This window comes from Palaemon carinicauda, chromosome 4, assembly GCF_036898095.1.
Source record: "Palaemon carinicauda isolate YSFRI2023 chromosome 4, ASM3689809v2, whole genome shotgun sequence".
NCBI lineage: Eukaryota > Metazoa > Arthropoda > Malacostraca > Decapoda > Palaemonidae > Palaemon > Palaemon carinicauda.
In genome coordinates this window covers 74,514,167-74,533,718 of record NC_090728.1, presented here as the reverse complement: position 1 = coordinate 74,533,718, position 19,552 = coordinate 74,514,167, and the positions used below count along the sequence as shown (strand labels likewise).

The following is a 19,552-nucleotide window of genomic DNA, read 5'->3' as shown; positions in this document are numbered from 1 at the left end:
TAATAATAATAATAATAATAATAATAATAATAATAGCAAGAAGAACGATAATAATAATAATAATAATAATAATAATAATAATAATAATAATAATAATAATAATAATAATAATAATAGGGAACAGTATTTGGAGCAAAGTTATGTTTAATAGTCACAGACAAAGTTAATTCAATAAGTAAGAAGACGAAAACCCTGTCCAGAAACAGTAGAAAGAACCAGAGAGTATATAGTAAAAAATTATGAAAGTAATGTTTGAACAAGTTGCTGACACACCTTACTGGGGGTCAATAGCACAAACAGGAATATGGCCAGTTGGAAATAGAATAGAGTGTAAAGGGGTGATGTTTTTTCATAATATCATAACATCAGGTGACAAACGACTAGTTAAGGAGGTAGTGGAAGATCAAATAAGCGAACCATATGGGGAATGTTGGGGAAAAAGAAATATGCAATGAATATGATATTAAAATTGAAGAAAGAAAGTGTAAAAAGCAAGAACTCAAAAAGAAATAAAAAGTAAAGTGGCAAATGAAATTAAAAGACAAATGGAAGAAAAGAAAGCATAAATGACCAAACTGAGGTTTGTGAATAGTAATGGCAGGAGTGACTACATATGAGAGCTTAACTCTAATGAGGCAGTAATAGTTATGAAAACAATGTCGGATATGCTAGAATTAAAAGAAATTTATAGCAACAGGAATTATAAGGATATACTTTGTGAGTTGTGTAGGGAGGCAGAGGATACCACTGAACATATGTTTACCTGTAATGAGTTAAGAAAATTTAGAAATAATAACATAGAAATAGGGAATCTAGAAAAACCAACTAAAGAGGTTTCCCGGTATATTAGAAAGGCCCTTGAAGTCAGAAGTAAAAGTATACAAGCTGTACTGTCTGTGTAGGAGGTAACTAAGGATAATGAATTTTCTGCAGATTGCAGCGCTTTGCACCTATTAAGTTTCTTCTAGTAGTCTGGCCACAATCTTGTTTTGCCAGGAATATAGAAAAGAAAGGAATGAAGTAATTGAGCTACAACAACCATATGAGGAAGACCTAAAGAAAATAGTAGGATTATTTCTATTCAGTGAAATAAATATTGAAAAGAAAAAAGAAGTATTAAACCTGATGTGGAAGAAAAGACAAAACACTATAACAAGATAAACTTTGGAAGCGCCGTTGTAAAGGCTATGCCTCACCCCATAACGTGAAGAGAGCAACGAGGAACCTGGAACCTGAAACCTCACTCACGAGTCAACATCAACAGTGTGACTGATTTTGGTCTTTAAAGCTACGAAAACGAATATTGGTTTTGTTGATGTGGCGCTAAATTGTTTCTGGAAAAGAATTTTAACAATGGGTCGAGCCAGGAGGAAATATAACCAAAAGCAAGTGGTCTTAACAGATAAAACTGAACAAAAAAGGGTAAGGCAAGACTTTGGCTTTTATCTGTATGCTGTTTAGGCTTAGTCTACTGAAGATACAGAGTCTGGTATGTTATTTAGAGTACACTTGGTGCTGCTCCTCAAAATAATTAATAGCATTGTGAATTATGTAATTATCGTAACGTGGAGTAACTGGTAATAGAACTAAAGTCAATGGCGGGTTATGCATCGAAATACTTTACTTTAAGGGTTGTTTTTCCGGTGTGACGGTCTGAACGATCCCCCGGTCTCAGAATTTTCTTTGACATTGTATAATGGTTCTTTTCCGCCATTAGCTCGCTTCGCTCGCGTGAAAATAAAACATCAAGCTCGTATGTACTGGGAAGCGGTAATGTAGAGCTGCGCACGTTAACATTACAGGAAAATAAAACATCAACCTCGTATGCACTAGCAAACGGTAATGTTCGCGCATGCGCAGATTATCAAGGAGAATTCTGAGACCGGGGGATCGTTCAGACCGTCACACCGGTCCTGTACAGCAGGGATATCATATAATCTTAGTCGAAGCAACCAGCTACCTAAATAACAACAAAGAAGAAAGATGTCAGATGAAGTAGGGAGCCATTGTATAATGCTGACCGAACCTCTCACCTGCATAGAAAATAGGAATGTAGGCATTCGTAATCTGTGGGCGTCTTAGTACAAAACCTATACAAGAACACCACCTAACCTAAACTTCTCCCCCTCTAACGTAACCTACGAGCTGTGTCCGTACATATTTACTGAATGATGGCTAACACCCTCAGTTGCTTCATAACCTGCTTCACTCCTAGCAAGGTTACACAACCATATTTGGTAAGGAAAATGAATTTTCAAGCAATGAGAAATTTTACACTTGTCCTAAATATCAACATTGGGTTCTATTGTACAGTAGTTTATTACAGGGTAATGTAACCTAGGGAAAAAACTACTTTCTTCTATAGAAAAAGGTCCATTCTTTTTTAAAATGACTCTTTCTTGTCGGAAATGAATAGTTTTAAACACAAGACTTACCTGATGGTTATACAGTATACATAGCTTATGTCCCTGACGTCACGGCAGAAAATTCAAAACTCGCGCCAATCGCCGATTGGATACCCAGGTGTGCTACATGTGCGCCTCTAGCGAGGTACCTAGAAACCATTCTATCAGTATCCATATCTTCCCTGCCGACGCTAGCCGTAACATTGGTTGGATATTCTCCTCGCTTTTTGACTGATTATTGCTGTCCCTTTGAAGTACAATAATTCTGGTTTTTTTACTCAAGCTTGATTGGATTTTCGTTTGGATACTCTAGTTATATGTTTGGATATTGATATTTTGACCCTTGCTTGTATTTGATCTCTTACAAATTTCAAAATGGCCACCCCCTCTGGTAGTTTTAGGGTGTGTGCTAGTGGGTGTAAGACCCGATTATCAAAGGCCTCCATTGATCCTCATTCGCTCTGTATTAAATGTAGAGGTAAAGTTTGTAAACTTGTTGATAGATGTGACGAATGCCTTATTTTGTCTGATCATGAGTGGCTGGATTTCGATCGCTATATGCGAAAGTCAGCAAGAGATAGGGTAAGACGTAGTTCTTCTCATTCTTCTAAGGATTATTCCTCTTCCCATGTCACTGTTCCTATTCCTTCCCCTGTAGTGGTAGTTCCTGATCCCACTAAGAGTACCGCTGATGAACCAACACTTAAAGATATGATGTTGGCTATCCAGGCGTTGGGTGCAAAGGGAGAGTCTATCGCTGCGGATAGAACGCAGTTAATGGCTGATGTTAAACTGCTGAAAAGGGAAAGTGCTAGAGGTGCAGTGAGTGTTATTAGTGCTGTGTAGGGTGCGCCTGCTCGGGCTTGTCGTTCTCCTAGTCCTAGACCTCTTCTAAGCTCCCCAACCCCTGGGAGAAGGAATGTTGAAAGACGAAAGGAAACGAGAGGCTTTAGCTCCCGAGCAGACGTCCCTGTTGATGTTTCCCAGGACGTTCTCCCTTACCATAGTAAAGGTGAGTTGTTCCGTTCTTCTGCCGGGAACAAGCTCCTCCCACCTCCTCGCGTGCAGCAGAGGAGGTACTTCGAGATCATGGAGGAACCTTGTTTAGCTCTTCCCCTCCACCACTCCGTGGAAGAGCTCACCAGGGGTCTCTCTGTAGAGAACCTCAACGCCCGGCAGGTGACATTCACGGCGTCGGAGGTCCTGAGCCAGAAGGTCGCGAAGTGTGCCATGCAGGCCACTTGGTGGCTGGATGTCTGGCTAGGGTCTCTGGGCATCCTATTGCGCTCTGAGGACTTGTCCAAGGAGAGCAATAGGAAGGCCCTGGAGACCTTCCTCCTCTCGGGAACTCGCTCGATCGAGTTTTTAGCTCACCTGGTCACTAACCTGTGGGCTAACTCGATTCTCAAGCGCCGTGATACGGTGACCGAGAGGTTCCACCCGAAGGTCCCCGCTATGGATGTCAGCAAGCTCAGACATTCCTCCATCCTTGGAGGAAGCCTGTTTGAGCCCAAGGATGTAGAACGGACAGCTGAGAGGTGGAGGAAGACGAGTCAAGATTCGCTCCTCCAGAAGGCCCTTACATCTCGGCCCTACAAGCCTCCAGCTCCTCAACAACAACAGCAGCCTCGCATGACACCGAAGCAGGCTCCAGCAGCTAAGATTAAGGTGTCTAAACCGCAGCCCTTTCCTGTCAAAGACAAGAGGGGCGCAAAGTCCTCCAGGAGAGGCAAAAATCCTAGAAGGAGCGGCCGAGGCCGCAAGCGCTAGGATTGCCAATCCCCATGTGTGTCCACCTGTGGGGGGATGCCTACAAAGTTGCGTGCTCAGGTGGCAGCAACTCGGGGCCGATTCCTGGATGACCTCTGTAGTCGGACAAGGATATCGCGTCCCGTTCATTTCATCTCAACCTCCCCTGACAGCGAATCCAGTGTCGTTGAGCTCCTATGCCACGGAATCGGCAAAGGGGCTAGCCCTTCGGGCAGAAGTCGAGACCATGCGCAAGAAGGATGCTCTCCAGGAGGTCGTGGACGGCCCCCCAGGCTTCTTCAGTCGATTCTTTCTTGTAAAGAAGGTATCTGGAGGCTGGAGACCTGTCATCGACCTCTCAGCCCTAAACAAGTTTGTCAAGCAAACTTCATTCAGCATGGAGACAGCAGACACGGTCAGACTTGCAGTGAGACCGCAAGACTTCATGTGCACACTGGATCTGAAGGACGCGTACTTCCAGATCCCAATCCATCCGTCTTCCAGGAAGTACCTACGTTTCATCCTAGACAACAAGTTCAAGGTGCTAAGACTAAGGTGTCTAAACTGCAGCCCTTTCCTGTCAAAGACAAGAGGGGCGCAAAGTCCTTCAGGGGAGGCAAAAATCCTAGAAGGAGCGGCCGAAGCCGCAAGCACTAGGATTGGTAATCCCCATGCGTGTCCACCTCTGGGGGGATGCCTACAAAGTTGCATGCTCAGGTGGCAGCAACTCGGGGCCGATTCCTGGACGACCTCTGTGGTCGGACAAGGATATCGCGTCCCGTTCATTTCATCTCAACCTCCCCTGACAGCGAATCCAGTGTCATTGAGCTCCTATGCCACGGGATCGGCAAAGGGGCTAGCCCTTTGGGCAGAAATAGAGACCATGCGTAAGAAGGATGCTCTCCAGAAGGTTGTGGACGGCTCCCCAGGCTTCTTTAGTCGACTCTTTCTTGTAAAGAAGGCATCTGGAGGCTGGAGGCCCGTCATCGACCTCTCAGCCCTAAACAAGTTTGTTAAGCAAACTTCGTTCAGCATGGAGACAGCAGACACGGTCAGACTTGCAGTGAGACCGCAAGACTTCATGTGCACACTGGATCTGAAGGACGCGTACTTCCAGATCCCAACCCATCCGTCTTCCAGGAAGTACCTACGTTTCATCCTAGACAACAAGTTCAAGGTGCTAAGACTAAGGTGTCTAAACCGCAGCCCTTTCCTGTCAAAGACAAGAGGGGTGCAAAGTCCTCCAGGGGAGGCAAAAATCCTAGAAGGAGCGGCCGAGGCCGCAAGCGCTAAGATTGGCAATCCCCATGCGTGTCCACCTGTGGGGGGATGCCTACAAAGTTGCGTGCTCAGGTGGCAGCAACTCGGGGCCGATTCCTGGACGACCTCTGTGGTCGGACAAGGATATCGCGTCCCGTTCATTTCATCTCAACCTCCCCTGACAGCGAATCCAGTGTCGTTGAGCTCCTATGCCACGGGATCGGCAAAGGGGCTAGCCCTTCGGGCAGAAGTCGAGACCATGCGTAAGAAGGATGCTCTCCAGGAGGTCGTGGACGGCCCCCCAGGCTTCTTCAGTCGACTCTTTCTTGTAAAGAAGGCGTCTGGAGGCTGGAGACCCGTCATCGACCTCTCAGCCCTGAACAAGTTTGTCAAGCAAACTTCGTTCAGCATGGAGACAGCAGACACGGTCAGACTTGCAGTGAGACCGCAAGACTTCATGTGCACACTGGATCTGAAGGACGCGTACTTCCAGATCCCAATCCATCCGTCTTCCAGGAAGTACCTACGTTTCATCCTAGACAACAAGTTCAAGGTGCTGTGTTTCGGGGCTATCGAAACTGAGAAAACACAAAAACTCTAATAATAATAAAAATAAGGGCAATGCTACCTCCAGAAGCTCAGAACTCATAGATCTAGTACTTAACTTGGATGAGGACTCTTGGGTATCCGACATCTTGCACTAGAACAGGAGCAAACCACCGAAAACACAGAGCCAAAAAAGCACAACGAATGGTCGTAGTGATGCTATGAAAAGGAGTGGCGTAGTTGGCGTGGGTTGAGATGGTGGTAGTAGCATTCAGTAGTGGGTGTTGAACGGCACCTCTCTGTTACAGGGATATTGTAGAGGAGATATCTAAATGGCGCGAGACCTCTGGTTGTGGTTTAACACGCCCATACCGACACCTATTTAGGTGAGCGAGCTGGGTTCAACCCTGGCATTCCTATGCAACTTTTTTCTCTGGTAATACATAGCAGTTATATACCTTAGAAATGATGCAAAAGGAGCATTTCACGGAGCGGCACAGGTGGAGCCCAGAAATATATATATATATATATATATATATATATATATATATATATATATATATATATATATATATATATATATATATATATATATATATATATATATATTTATATATATATATATATATTTATTTATTTATATTTCAATGTTTAAAATATATTCTGTAATCACTTCACAATTAATAGAAAATCTTTTCTGGTATATAGAATGGAATACAATGTAGAATAAGGCAAACTTTTTAAAACTGTATTCTGTAATTAGCAGTAAAACACCAATAAACATGGAAATGCAGCTTAATGTTGAGAAAGCCAGTATATCTGATGGGGACCAATGTAGATTGAGTAGTGGATCAGTGGCCTTGCAGAGAAGGGATTAAGGGTAAGGGTTTCTTTATTTTGATAGAGTACATATATCTATGTACGGGCCAGGTCCTGTCACTGTTTGTATTTGTGGAATCATAGCTTAGCTCAAAAAGGATATGTGAATGACACTTCCATGGAAATAATGAACCATCCAGTTTGGTTTTAAGGGGACCTCCAACCCATCAAGCAAAGAGTTTCCGTAATTAAAGGACAAGGGTTAGTGTGTTGCATATGAACAAATCACAGATTTTTAAAGTAATTTGTATTTTTCAATATCAAACTTACCCGATGATCATATAGCTGCATCCCTGCTGCCCGACAGAAAAAACCTACGGGAGGAATACGCCAGCGATCGCTATACAGGTGGGGGTGTACATCAACAGCGCCATCTGTCAAGTAGGTACTCAAGTACTCGATGTCAACAACGAACCAATTTTTCCCTCTGTCGTGCCACAGGCAAGACCTACTAAATACGCCGTCCCTAACTGGATTTGTTTTCACAACGATTTGGTGAAGTACACTATTCCAGTTTTGAGCTTTCGCTATGCAGGGGTTTTATCTTCATTTCAAAACTTGAACTCGTTTTGGATAGATTTAATTATGGTGACTAAGAGAGTATGGACTCTCTTTCACTTTTAAATGGCCGACCCTTCCCTTAGACGGAAGTGTTGGTGACGAAGAGAGTATGGACTCTCTTTCACTTTTAAATGGCCGACCCTTCCCTTAGACGGAAGTGTGTTTAGGTTTTTGGTAATTTTGCTTAATAAGTTATAGATCTATTTATTTTATATCTCTCCGCCTTTTTAGGCCTCTTCGATTAACTTTCCATTTATTATAAACTTATAAAAAATTAATTTTTATGTTTGTTTATATGCGACCTTTCCTAATAGTAGGCGGTCCTTACTTGGAACCGAAGTTAATTAACATTGAGCCCGTCATATCGTATTTTCCTTTTAAGAATTTATACTTTTTTAATTTTAATGTTTTTGAAAGAATTTCTTTGATAGTCTCGTACTGTTTTCAAAGATGAACTAACGTTTAGTTTAGTCTCCGCAGTTGTTGACGTTCAGAACGTTCAACATGCGCTCTATCGTTACGATAGAGAGAGAGTATTTCACGGTTTCACGTTGCAGTAAGAGTAAACCGATTCTAGCGTTTCGTTCATTCTTTCTTAGCTTAAATGGTTTTAATTCTAATAAAGGAACTTTTTATTTGGGAAACCTTTCAGTTTTTTCCTTTAGCAAATAATATGTTTAACGATATATAATTGGGCTCTTCTCTCAGGTTCTAAGTCAAGAGAGAAGAGAGAGAGAGATAGAGACGGAGGGAGAGAGAGGAGAATAAACGTTTCGTTCAAGCGGGTAACGAAGTTCTCGTTTTTTACTCTTCTCCCTAGTCGCTGTAGGGGAAGAAGGTAAAACGTTTCTAGAGTTTTATTCTTGTTCCCAGGCTTTATGCGGTGAGAGATTTTAAACGTAGTTTATTTGATCTAGTGTTTAGTCTCTTTTCCAGCCACTGAATTCTTTGTCTTTCATTATGTTTTTCTGTTGCATTGTAAAACTGTTTTCGCAATTACTACCTTTTAATGAAGGATAGGATTGCGTGTTTCAGGTACAAATCACTTAAAGTTTCGATTTCAGTGAAATAAGTGCAAACAGAAAATCAAAAGTGATAAAGTGATATGCGCAAAGTGTTACAGTGTTGCGTTCGAGGGTTCGTCTGTTCGTGCCAGTTGTTCACCTAGTCCGATACCTCTTACAAGCTCCCAAGCCCAGGGGAGAAGTAATGTCGAAGGACTTATGGGTTCCACAGGCCTTGATCGACGAACAGACGTTTCCCTCGGTGGTTTCGGGTGTATCTACACACGTTGCCGACGTGATCGCCCCACCCACATAAAGACGAGAGAGCCCATTTATTCCTCGTCTGCGGAAGAGGTTTCTCGCAGAAACCATGGACCAAATCTTGCAGCTTTAAGTGCAAGTCGGTCCCTTCCGCGCAAGTCCAACGGCCTAGGTGTAGCCACTGGGTCAGTTCGGACTCGCTGCAGTCATCCGACGACTGCACACCTCCCAAGAGAGGCAAGGTGGTACCGCAACAGGCAGTAACTCCGTCTGTTGCCGCACCAGCTGTTTTAGACCCTCAGTCACAACGGACAGTAGCTCCGTTTGTTGCCGTCTTTGGTAGACCCTAGTGGTCCATGCTGCAGACTATGCAGTCTCAGCTTGCTTCCTTCATGCAGGAGTATCGTGCTGAGAAGGTTGACACTGCACCTGTTAACCTACAACCTGCCACGGTTGTGCGCTCAGCAGATACTGCGGCTGCCAGCTCCCACACTCCACCTGTGAGAGCTCCACCACCGATGCGCAGTCGACCCTGCCAGACGCATGTTCATGCTGCACCCTCCGTTGACATGCGTGAGCTACCGCATCAGCAGTGGGAAGGTGCTGTCAAGCTGCCGTGTTTTGACGCAATGCGGCATGCTCCGCAACCCACGGCAGTCCCTCCCACGCACCAGCACTCCGCTTTTGTTGTTGCCAGCTCCCACACTCCGACTGCGGAGAAGGTTGACGATGCACCCGTTGGCCTACAGCCTACCACGGTTGTGCGCCCGGCATGGCTGCCTGCTCCCACACTCTTGTTGTGAGAGCTCCTCCACCCATGCGCAGTTGACCCTGCCAGACGTATGCTGACTCCCACAGACACACGGAGCACTCCGTTGCCGTGCGTGAGCTACCACAAGCTGCCGTGTTTTGACACGGTGTGTCAGCCTCCGCAACACACTGTGGTTACCGCCACTCGCCCGCAGCAAACTAGTCAGTCAGGAGTTGAGGCTTCCCCACACAGCTTTGGTTGTTGCCAACTCACAGACTGTCAAACAGTTACATGACGTTGCCTTCTGGTCTGCTACTAATACACCAGTGCTGTATGTCCTCACGCACCTGTTGTGGTTGACAGTTCAGTTTTTGACAGTTCACAGACTGTCAAGCAGTTTCATAACGTTGCCTTCTGGTCTGCTGCTTATGCACCAGTGAAACCCTCACTGAGATAACCTAGCTTTTCTCGGACATGGTTCCTGTAGATGAGAAAGTGCTGTTCTCCCTCCTTCTGATATTCCCTTGAGGACTCTGTCATTTGGAGAGGAGCCTTAAGCTGCTTAGCCTCCTATGGACTTTAATTAAAGCATAACATGCTTCCAGGGAGGGTAAATGGTTCCGCTTCAGTCGCTAACCCCGTCTGTTGCCACACCTGCTCCCATAGACCTTGGGCTTTGTTGCAAGACATGCAGTCCAAGCTTAGTCCTTGATAGAGGATTTTTTACGGAGAAGAATCTTCTTGCCAACAACCTTCCTACCGGTTGGTTGTACGCCCTGTTGACGCTGAGATATCCTACTCATGTCCGCCAGTTGAGATGGTTCCTCCTCCGGTGCGACCCAGTGTGGGTTGCCAGTCGCACGTTGACGTTAAGCGACTCTCGGAGGTGGTTGTGGACGTTCAGTGTGTCACTAGGAAGACTTTCAACAACCAGCAGAGGTGACTTGTTGTGACGCAGTGCGGCAACCTCAGCAACCCGATAAGGGGTTGTCTGCACAACCCAGACAGTCTAGACAGTTTCGGGTTGTCGCTGTACTTCCTCGCTTCCCCATGGTTGACAGTTCACAGACTGTGCAGCAGTACCATGATCTTGTGTCCGGCTCCGTCACGCATCCACCAGTGCGACCGGATTCAGCGAGTCAGACGTTGCCCACTCCGTTGCCGTTTCCTCATCAGTTTCGGATGAGGAACCCTCTGATGAGGACATGGCTGAACAAGACGATCAACCCCCAGCCCTGCTATCCATCCAGAAGATGCTGAAGAAGGAACACGGCCCTGTCAGGCTGTGGATGAGTCTGGTTAAGACACTGTCATCCGTGGTTCAATTGGTGTCACTTGGAAGACTACACCTCCGTCCTCTTCGGTTTCATCTAGCTCTTCACTGGAAAAGGACAAGACGCTAGAAGCGGTCTCGATCCCGGTTTCCGGAAGATAAGTCTGGTCTGACTGGATGAAAGGACTTTATCAACCTTTGATAGGGTCTTCCCCTGACTGTTCAGACTCCCAACCACGTTCTCTTCTCAGACGCATCGGACGTAGGCTGGGGTGCGACCTTAGGCGGTAGGGAATGCTCGGGATTATGGAACTCGAGTCAAAGGACAATGCATTTCAACTGCAAGAAGCTTCTGGCAGTACGTCGGACCTGGAAAAGCTTCAGGTCTCTCCTTCAAGGCAAAGTAGTGGAGGTGAACACGGTCAACTCCCTGCTTTGATGTACATCTCCTAGCAAGGAGGGACCTACTCTCTGACATGGTACGAGTTCGCAAGTGACCTCCTCTCCTGTTCAACAGGTCTAGACTTTTCACTAGTAACAAGTTTCTTCCAAGGCAACTTGAATGTCTTAGCAGATTGTCTCAGTAGGAAGGGACAATAATTCCAACATATTGGACCCTCCACAAGGATGTATGCAAGAGACTTTGGGTCACCTGGGGCCAGCCAACCATAGATCTCTTCGCAACCTCGATGTCCAAGAGGCTCTCAATACTTTGCTCACCTATCCCGGACCCAGCAGTAGTTCTTTTAGATGCCTTTCTACTTGATTGGTCTCATCTAGATCTATATGCATTCCCTCCGTTCTAGATTGTCAACAAGGTACTGCAGAAGTTCGCCTCTCACGAAGGGACAAGTGGACGCTAATTGCTTCCCTCTGGCCCGCGAGAGAATAACTTACCGAGGTACTTCGATGGCTAGTAGACGTTCCCAGAACTCTTCCCCTAAGGGTGGACCTGCTACGTCTGCCACGCGTAAAGAAGGTACTCCAAGGCCTCCACGCTCTTCGTCTCACTGCCTTCAGAGTATCGAAAGACTCTCGAGAACTAGAGGTTTTTCGAAGGAGGCAACCAGAGCGATTGCTAGAGCAAGGAGAACATCCACCCTTAGAGTCTACCAATCGAAGTGGGAAATCTTTCGAAACTGGTGCAAGTCAGTATCCGTATCCTCGACCAGTACCTCTGTAACTCAAATAGCTGACTTCCTCTTATATCTGAGGAAAGAGCGATCTCTTTCAGCTCCCACTATCAAGGGTTACAGAAGCATGTTGGCATCAGTCTTCCGTCACAGAGGCTTAGATCTTTCCAACAATAAAGATCTACAGGACCTCCTTAAGTCTTTTGAGACCACGAAGGAGCGTCGTTTGGTTACACCTGGTTGGAATTTAGACGTGGTTCTAAGATTCCTTATGTTAGACAGGTTCGAACCACTTCAATCAGCCTCCCTGAAAGATCTCACCTTTAAGACTCTTTTCCTGATATGCTTAACCACAGCTAAAAGAGTCAGTGAGATTCATGCCTTCAGCAAGAACATCGGATTCTCATCCGAAACGGCTACATGTTCTACATCTTGGTTTTCTAGCCAAACACGAGCTGCCTTCTCGGCCTTGACCGATATCGTTCGATATTCCAAACTTATCGTATGGTTGGAAATGAACTAGAAAGAGTATTATGTCCTGTAAGAGCTCTTAAGTTCTATTTTAAAACCTTTACGAGGCCCGTCTGAAGCTTTATGGTGTTCAGTTAAGAATTCATCTTTGCCTATGTCAGAGAATTCTTTATCCTATTTTTATCAGACTGTTAATACGAGAAGCTCATTCCCTTCTGAATGAGGAAGACCAAGCTTGGCTGAAGGTAAGGACACACGAAGTTAGAGCTGTCACAACTTCCGTGGCCTTTAAACAAAATAGATCTCTGCAAAATATATTCGACGCAACCTATTGGAAAAGCAAATCAGTGTTCGCGTCTTTTATCTTAAGAATGTCCAGTCTCTTTACGAGAACTGCTACACTCTGGGACCATTCGTAGCAACGAGTGCAGTAGTGGTGGGGGCTCCACCACTACAATTCCCTAATTCCAGAACCTTTTTAATCTTTCTCTTGAAATATTTTTGGGTTGTCCGGAAGGCTAAGAAGCCTTTCGCATCCTACTTGATTTGGCGGGTGGTCAAAATCATTTCTTGAGAAGCGCCTAGATTAAAGGTTTTGATGAGGACCTTTAGTATGGGTTGCAACCCTTCATACTTCAGCTCCTAGGAGTCACTCAGCATCCTATGAGGATCGCGAGGCTCAGTAAGGAAGACGTACTTAAAAAGGCAGAGTAATTGTTCAAGTCGTCTTCCTTACCAGGTACTTATTTATTTTATGCTTGTTATTTTGAATAACTGCTAAAATGAAATACGGAATACTTAGCTCATAATGTCAACTTGTTATGCTGGTCTCTACCCACCCCCCTGGGTGTGAATCAGCTATATGATCATCGGGTAAGTTTGATATTGAAAAATGTTATTTTCCTTAGTAAAATAAATTTTTGAATATACTTACCCGATGATCATAAATTAAAGGACCCACCCTTCCTCCCCAATAGAGAACCAGTGGGACAGAGGAGAAAATTGGTTCGTTGTTGACATCGAGTACTTGAGTACCTACTTGACAGATGGCGCTGTTGATGTACACCCCCACCTGTATAGCGATCGCTGGCGTATTCCTCCCGTAGGTTTTTTCTGTCGGACAGCAGGGATGCAGCTATATGATCATCGGGTAAGTATATTCAAAAATTTATTTTACTAAGGAAAATAACATTTTCCTTAGTAAAATAAATTTTTGAATATACTTACCCAATGATCATAAATTAAAGGACCCACCCTTCCTCCCCAATAGAGAACCAGTGGGACAGAGGAGAAAATTGGTTCGTTGTTGACATCGAGTACTTGAGTACCTACTTGACAGATGGCGCTGTTGATGTACACCCCCACCTGTATAGCGATCGCTGGCGTATTCCTCCCGTAGGTTTTTTCTGTCGGGCAGCAGGGATGCAGCTATATGATCATCGGGTAAGTATATTCAAAAATTTATTTTACTAAGGAAAATAACATTTTTCTTAGCAATACAAACCTGAGTCCTTTAGTCTAAATTCCCTCCTCAATCACCCCTCTCAGTCTGTGGCCGAAAGGTCAAAAGTCAGCTATTCCGGCTGGGAAAGGGGGCATGGCTCTTCACCCGCACCCTTCACCAGATTGTCAACCCCTCATTAACAGATTCTAACAATCGTCTCCAACTCGCGCTGAATCAATATCCCTGACGAAAGGACTCTGGTTTGTATAGCTTGGAGAAATACAAATTACTTTAAGAATCTGTGCATATTCTTTCATCACCAAATCTACTTCTTTTGCATCAGCAGTAGGATATAAAATTTTTATGAAGTTAAATTTTTGTATTTGGTTTTCAGATTAAAGTTGAGCTAGACGAAGATCTATTTGGAAAATATGATGAAAGTAATGCTTTGGTTCTTCCATCAAAGAAACGTGCCACAAAGAAGCTAAGAGACAAAAAAGCAGCTCCAGTAAAACTTTTGTCTAAAAAGAAAAGAAAGTATTTAGAAAAAATTGTGGACAAGAAGAGGAAAAATTCACTTGTAAGTACTGTTTCAGTTTACTATCGTGTTTTTATTTCTGTAGTTATTGTAATCAGTGTGGTTTCTTTTTTGTCAGTACTGTAGTTTGTTCCGGCACCAAATACAAACATTTCAGCTCTTTACTAAGTAGATCCATTTCGGCAACAGCTGAAAATAGCCGTAAAACTGTTAGGGTGGTGTTACTCCCCTTCGCTAATAAGGGGGCCAGTGTTAGGGGGAGGTCTACCCACCACCCCTCTTATTCATGCAGTAGCCAACACAAGCCAATTTGCATTTTAACTCGGAGGAGAACAGATGTCGATTCTCCTGCGCTTTATTCGTTTTAACAATCATATTAAAGAACCAACCTGGCTAAAATTTTGAATTTTTCTTTGTTCCTACACTTGATACAAACCCTCATTCTTTACTATAGGAGATATTCTAGTGCGAGCTGGAAAATACGCAGAAAAACTATAACAAGGTCATTAACGACCGGGCAGGTAATTACCCACCTGTTAGTGGTGGGGGGACCGCCGGTCAGTAGCTGCTGTTTACCTTCAATCGAATTCTAGCCGTCGCAGTGGTAACACCGCTGCTCCTGCTTTTATTTGCCGTTCTTTTTCGGTTTTTTTATTAATCCTTTTTTCTTTTTCGTTGTTAGATGTGATGTCCTCTATTATGAGGAAGTGTTCCGGGCGCCTTTATGTCGCCGCTGGAGGTGGATCCTCTTTCCCTATGCCCTGGGTACAGAGGTCATAGGTGTTCTGAAGGCTCCCCCTGCCAAGTATGTAGAAGTGGACATCGCAGTACCTCCTCCTCCTCCTCCTCCTCCTCCTCCTCCTCCTCCTCCTCCTCCTCCTCCTCGCCCTCTTCGGAGGCTAGGAGGGAGAGAGAGAAGACTCTCCTTTGCTCAGATGTTCTCGCCGGAGACACAGGCGACATAGGAAAAGACATCATCCTTCTCGCTCTTCCTTGCCTTCTATCTCTGCACGAGATGTTTCATCGGAAGACTATAAGAGTTCTTGTCACAAACTTAAAGAAGAGCGCTTCCTCCTCGTCATCGCCCTCTTCAGAGGTGAGGAGGGAGAGAGAGAAGAGGAAAAGGAGAGCTGGGGCATGACAAGCGCTCATTAGCAGCTCGTCAGACCCCATACCTGTGCGCCATCAATCTCCTGCGCAATGGTGCTCTCCTTCGTGCCAACATTCTCCTGCGAGTGCGCATACGCGCCCAACATCTCGCTCTCCTGCTCGCCATACTGCGCACCATCTTACGTGCCAGGTAAAACCTGCACGCCAACTTTTTACTGATAGCAGGACTTCTGACAAGTCAGCCATGCTGCCTTCTCCCGCGTGCCAACCCTTACCAATGTGCCAGCCCTCACCTTCGCGCCAGCCTTCTCCCACATGCATCCACAAGGATATGCGCGCACGCTCGTGAATCCTCTCCTAGGGATGAGCGCCAACATTCTCCTGCTCGCCCCGCATGAATCCAGTGTGCGCCCGCGCCCTAGGGAACTTTCTCCTGCGCGCGTGCCCTACGCCTGGCACAGACGTGCGAGAACACTCCCGCGCGCCCGTTTACGCCTTCACCTAGATGTTCTTGCCGAAGAGACAGGCGATATAGGAAGAGACATCATCGATCTCGCTCTTCCTCGCCTTCTGTCTCTCCTCGAGACTATAAGCGCTCTTGGCACAAACCTAAGAAGAGCGCTCCATCTCGTCATCGTTCTGCCTCGCTGTTGCTTTCTCTTGCGAGAGATCATCTAAGAACCCAGGAGCGCGGCCAAGGGCAAAGCACGTCCTGACCTCGAACCCTCTTCTCATAATAGTTCAAGGGTCTCTGTTCGCTCTAGAAAAGTCAGAAAGAGCGCTTTTCGCTTTCACTCCGTATCTTCAGAGAAGATCGCTCTCGCCTTCAACTTCTTGATCTCTGACCCTTTGGGGTCTTGTGACAAGGAAACTTCGGTTTCCCGGTGCGCTATCCCTTCGTTTTCTCGCAACTCAAGTTGCTGAAACCTTGGGCTCTCGTGCATTTAGTCACGCTGACACTTCGGTGTCTCATGAGAAGAAGTTTCCCGTTGCTTTGGCCCGTCGGGTTCTCGCAACACAACCTCTAGGGGTATACACGATCACGTTGAACCTTCTGGTTCTCGTGAAACAAGTCACCAAGAGTTTTACTCTTATGACAGAGAGTCTTCGGATTCTTGTCGCGCGGAGTGTTCGCATATGCTCAATCAACACTGCGCCCATGACCATCAAGAGTCTTCAGACTCCTTTCACGCAAGGTGTTCACACGCAATTAGCGCTACAGTTGCAAATCTCTGGTCATACGCTCGCGGGGTCAATCCCTTGCTCTTGTGTTTTCAGACAGGACAATCTCCCCAGTTCCTTTGCTCCCTAATGAGTTAAGGATTACGAGTCTCTCGGAAACCTCGGAAGAAGATACAGGGGTTCGGCCCTTCTTCTCTTCGGTTGAGAGCAGAAGGAAAAGGGGAAACGTGTTAGAGAGGCTAAAAGAAAAGACCCAGATAGCAGCGATGTAGAACACAATGCCGATGGCTTCGGCCACTCTGTTCGTTATCCTGCGCTTCATGTGGCAGCTCATGAGCTGCCCATGTTACGAGGTACCACTCGTTGTCAACCTGCAACTTGATCAACTTGTTGGGAAACATAGATTGCTGCCATGAGGTTCGCCTCCAGGGGTTAGAGAACCTCCCCTTACGAGGGAGTGATAACCTTCTTCGGAATTGGGCTGTGTGAGAGAACCACCCCCCTTCCGAGGGAAAGCTTCCCCACTTCAGCCATTCAGCAACCTTCCCTCCTTCGTGAAGAGTTGCGAACAGCTCGACGAATTTTACCTCTACTTCCCCGAAGACTGTGCTTTCTCCCCTTGAGCTGGGGAAATAGCAAGTCTAAGGCTTGTTCCTCCTTCGAGGGGAACTTCTCCCTCGTTCATGAGAGGGAGATTATTACGCCTAAGTTTTTCCCATAGAACTGGGAGAAAACTTGTCTTAGGCGATGTCCTCCTTCGGGAGGACTTCTCCCTTGTTCGAGAGTTTGCGAGAGAGAGGTTATTACGCCTACTCTTTTCCCCATAGAGCAGGGAGAAAGCTTGTTTTAGGCGATCTCCTTCGAGGAGAACCTTCCTCCCATTCCCGAGAGAAAACTTGTAGGAGTTTGCTGACCCACGCTCCTCCCCCTTATGCTCTTGGTTCTCCTCCAGGGGCGGAGCGAGAGCCTTGTCTTAAGCGACGTTCTCCTTCGGAAGAACAAATCTACCCTGCGGAGGAGTTATCTTCATCCCTGACGTTCTCCCCCTCGTGCTGTAAGGAGACGTCTTTTTGAACCTACTGGTTCTCCTCACGTTGACCCCTTGGGGTCTTGTGACGATCACCCTTTCGGCGGGCGTGATTGGGAGCCTTTGAACTCTCGTCATGTTGATCCTATGGGTTCTCATGACCTTAGGAGTCCTTCGGGCCTCTGACGCGCTGGACTTTCGAGTTCACACGACTTGGAACCTTCAAGTTTTAGTTACGCCTATGCGCGCGACCATCGTCCTCAAGAGTTTTACCCTTATGACAGAGACTCCGTTCTTCCCCTTTCGATAAGAAAGATGCGAGTGGTTAGACATAAGGTTTGTCTTCTACTTGCATCTCCACTTTACCTGTAATAACACGCGAGGAATAAACGCAGCCTGAGGATCCCTCGGGAGAGCTGCCGTCGAGGGACTTAGAATCCTCCTATTTAAGGACTCTAAGAACTATGTGTAATTTCTCATGCCTCGGCAATTTGCATCTGTCTCCTCGACCTCTTGACGCTCCAGCCTTAGACAGGCTATGTCGTCCACCCCAAACCCTAAGACCATAATTGATCTTCTGGCTGTGGCCTGATTGGTAACGTCTCTGACTGGGGTTCGAGTCCTGCTCAGACTCGTTAGTGCCATTAGTGCCTGTAACCTTACCATCCTTGTGAGCTAAGGTTGGGGGGTTTGGGGGACCTTATAGGTCTATCTGCTGAGTCATCAGCAGTCACTGCCTGGCCCTCCCTGGTTTTAGCTGGAATGGAGAGGAGGCTTGGTCGTTGACCATATAATATATGGTCAGTCTTTAGGGCATTGTCCTAACTGCTAGTGCAATGTCACTGACACTTGCCTCTGCCATTCTTGAGCGACCTTTAAACCTTTTAACCTGGTCTGTTCGCCGAGATCAGAGACGTCAACCCTTCTCTTCTGATCTTGGATCCCCTCACGGCGAGGCTCACACCGGGCTAATCCTCAAAGAGACACTTTACTCTTCCAGGCTCTTCTCAGTCACAGAAGCCTCAGCAATGGAAGCGACTTCAATGTCCCCTCTGGCTTGACACGTGGTCTGGTACAGTCGGTTACCTCGCGATCCATGAGGACTTGTCAAACCAAGACTCCAGGCAGTCCCTATAGGAAGTCCTAACTGCTGGGGCCAAGACAATGGACTTCTTAACCACTACAACAGTGACCATGTGGAGCAATTGGGTTCTCAAAAGGAAGGAATCAGTAGTTCCTAGACTTCCTTTTGTACCTCAGTAAGGAAAAGCTCCTCTCAGTCTCGGCGATTAAGGGCTATTGCTCAGCCTTGAGCCTCATCTGTAGACGGAGAAGGGGTTGACCTCTCTGCCTCAGGAGACACCACCTTGGTTGAATCTGGGTTTTGAGTGTTCTTGCCCCCCAGTTGAGATTAGACCATCACCGTGACGTGTCTTACGTTCCCTGAAGGGTCTGCCCTATGAGCCCTTAAGGGCCTCAGGCTACTTTCTGAACCTTAAGACCGTCTTCTTCGTACTTCTGTCCTTGGCTAAAAGGGTCAGTGAGCTACATGGTCTGTCTTACGTCCTCACCCATTCTAAGGGATGGGGGGGGGGAGTGTCTCGCAACTTCGTACCAGGCTTAGTGGCTAGACTCATAATCCTTCATCTACCGATGAGAGATTTCAAGATTTTCAGTTTTCCATTCTCAATAAGGTAACACAGGATACAGACCAGTCGTTACTATGCCCAGTCAGGGCGCTAAAGAAATATCTGAAGCACACCAGACCTTTCAGACCACGTCTCCGTCATCTCTTCCTTAGTACCAACAAGGTAAAGAAGAGAACCTCTCGCAACACCATCCCTTTCTGGCTCAAGAAAGTTATTGCGAGGTCTTTTCACAGAGACCCAGAGGTAGCACAACCCAGAGCCCATCAAGTTAGGGGAGTGACTGCCTCACTGGCGTTTAAGAGAAATTTC

The 19,552-nt window shown here is 46.1% G+C and overlaps 1 protein-coding gene across 1 annotated transcript in view; it reads left to right on the top strand.

The window, feature by feature from the left end:
* Positions 1–1,106: 1,106 nt before the first annotated feature.
* The window catches only part of kz (putative ATP-dependent RNA helicase kurz), a 232,445-nt gene continuing 213,999 nt past the window's right edge, over positions 1,107–19,552 (top strand). Inside the window, exons 1-2 of the mRNA XM_068371772.1 lie at positions 1,107–1,422; positions 14,132–14,317. Of these exons, the coding sequence (XP_068227873.1) occupies positions 1,354–1,422; positions 14,132–14,317 (255 nt within the window). The 5' untranslated portion in view covers positions 1,107–1,353. The remainder of the gene's footprint in view (positions 1,423–14,131; positions 14,318–19,552) is intronic.